Source organism: Triticum dicoccoides, chromosome 4B (genome assembly GCF_002162155.2).
Source record: "Triticum dicoccoides isolate Atlit2015 ecotype Zavitan chromosome 4B, WEW_v2.0, whole genome shotgun sequence".
NCBI classification, from domain to species: Eukaryota; Viridiplantae; Streptophyta; class Magnoliopsida; order Poales; family Poaceae; genus Triticum; species Triticum dicoccoides.
Genome location: NC_041387.1, coordinates 558,334,832 through 558,336,641, shown reverse-complemented (window position 1 = coordinate 558,336,641; position 1,810 = coordinate 558,334,832). Strand labels below are relative to the sequence as shown.

Sequence of the window (1,810 nt, the reverse complement as noted above, 5' to 3'; positions counted from 1 at the left end):
AGAAACGCAACCCTACCTGAATAGATATCCCAACCCCCAATCGAAATCATCGTAAACATCATCGCTACAATCACCAGCAGACGTCTCGTCGGAGCAGTTACTCGTCTCACTCGGAGACCATGGTGTCTTCTCCGTTCGAGCAAATTAAGCGCCGCCGTGTCCAAGCCAGTCGGCCTTTGCGTAGACGGGTTGACATTGTTGCGCGCCGACGAGGAGTTGACATTGTCTCGCATGTGCTCCCGGTTCAGTCCGGTTGTTGTTGCCTTATTGTTGCAGCACGGTCGCGAGGAATCTGACTTAGACATGGCGAGCAGCTTCCAGCATGTCATCACTCAGCAGCACATGGACGATATATAGTTACACATGCATGTATATATACTGTTTTACATGGTGGAGACAGAGTGGGGATCGATATTGTTCCACGCCAAATAATCCTTTAATAGCTATAGGTGGTCGTGGATTACAGATTTTACAATTCAAATCTACTGCTGCCACTCGATGGGCAACGAGCTGAAGAATCAAAAGAGATCGAAGAAATAATGAGTATGCGTCTGGAGAGTTCCATGCATGTTCGCCCTAAACGAAGCGAACTGATAGTAGTAGTAATACGAATTATACAAATATTATAGCTAGTAGTCGAACTGTTGCCAGGTGGAGAAGGTCTGTCCGAACAGCCACCAGGCCGGCACAACGTCCTGGAAGACCTTGTACTGGCCGCCGGAGGAGGTAATGGCGAAGCTGAGCGCCTGCCCTTTCAGCCCCGCTAGGCACTGCCAGTTAGCGCCCCAGTTCTGGGACATCGGAATCCACGCCGTGTTGGTCCCCTTCACCGACATGCTCTTGATCGACCCGCTCATGGCGATGTTGGTCACCAGCACCAGCTCGAAGTAGTTGAAGCCGCTGATGGTGAACCGCAGGCCACCCTGCCTCTGGCACGCGACTCGCTGGTAGAGGACGGGGACAATGCCGGCACGGTAGATGGCGAGGTTCTCCCAGGCGGGCTGGGACATGTCGAAGTGTTCGCGGGGAGGGTTGCACCACCCACCGTTGTCGTTGGCGAGAGCCCAGTTGGGAGGGCATAAGTTGGTGGCGGACACAGTGATGGACGTGCCGGGCTTGCACATATTCGACTTGCTGGTGTCGCAGGTGATGAGGTAGCACTGCCCGCACGACAAGCCGTTGTTGAACAGGACCGTGCTCAGCGCCGCGTTGTTGAGCCCGTAGCCCGCAGCGTACAGGTTATCGTACCCACATGCGCCACCTGCACATTGCACATGCAGATAAAGTCAGACATGCACACAAGCATTGCATTGCGTATTTGCATAGATAAGTAACATTGGGCAAAATGATGGTGCCGGAGCAAGCCGGAGTTAAGGCTTGATTATCTGGCTTACCCATTGTTTCCGCACCGTCGGCGCCGCCGTAGAACGTGGCGTAGGCTTGATGCCAGTAGTCGGACTTGGCCGGCACGAAGCTGAACGCGAGAACGGCGGCGAACAGCTGCAGAAAGCGCATCCCAGCTGCCATCTCTCTGGTCGAGAGTTGATCTTCGCAGGTAGCTAGCTTCTTAGGTATTCCGGCGGTCGAGTGGGTTTGGAGGTGAGGAATGATGGCGACGATGGTGGTGCTTAAATAGGAATCTAGCTAGCTTATGAATGAGGCCGGCCGGGTACGGGTTCAGATGGAGAAGAATGATTGTCGTGTTAACGTATGAGATCGCGTTTCCAACGATCGTATGGGTGCACATGGCTGCAACCTCCACAGATTGACTTACGCGTTCTAATCATCAAATGCAGGTCAGATCGACCGA

The 1,810-nt window shown here is 53.5% G+C and overlaps 1 protein-coding gene across 1 annotated transcript; it reads right to left on the bottom strand.

The window, feature by feature from the left end:
• Positions 1–374: 374 nt before the first annotated feature.
• Positions 375–1,582, bottom strand: LOC119291448 (expansin-A31-like). The gene is made up of 2 exons (XM_037570202.1): positions 1,395–1,582; positions 375–1,261 (listed from the first exon to the last, which is right to left on the bottom strand). The coding sequence occupies exons 1-2, from the start codon at positions 1,525–1,527 to the stop codon at positions 630–632; spliced, it is 765 nt and encodes a 254-aa protein (XP_037426099.1). The 5' UTR covers positions 1,528–1,582; the 3' UTR covers positions 375–629.
• Between the last annotated feature and the right edge of the window lie 228 nt (positions 1,583–1,810).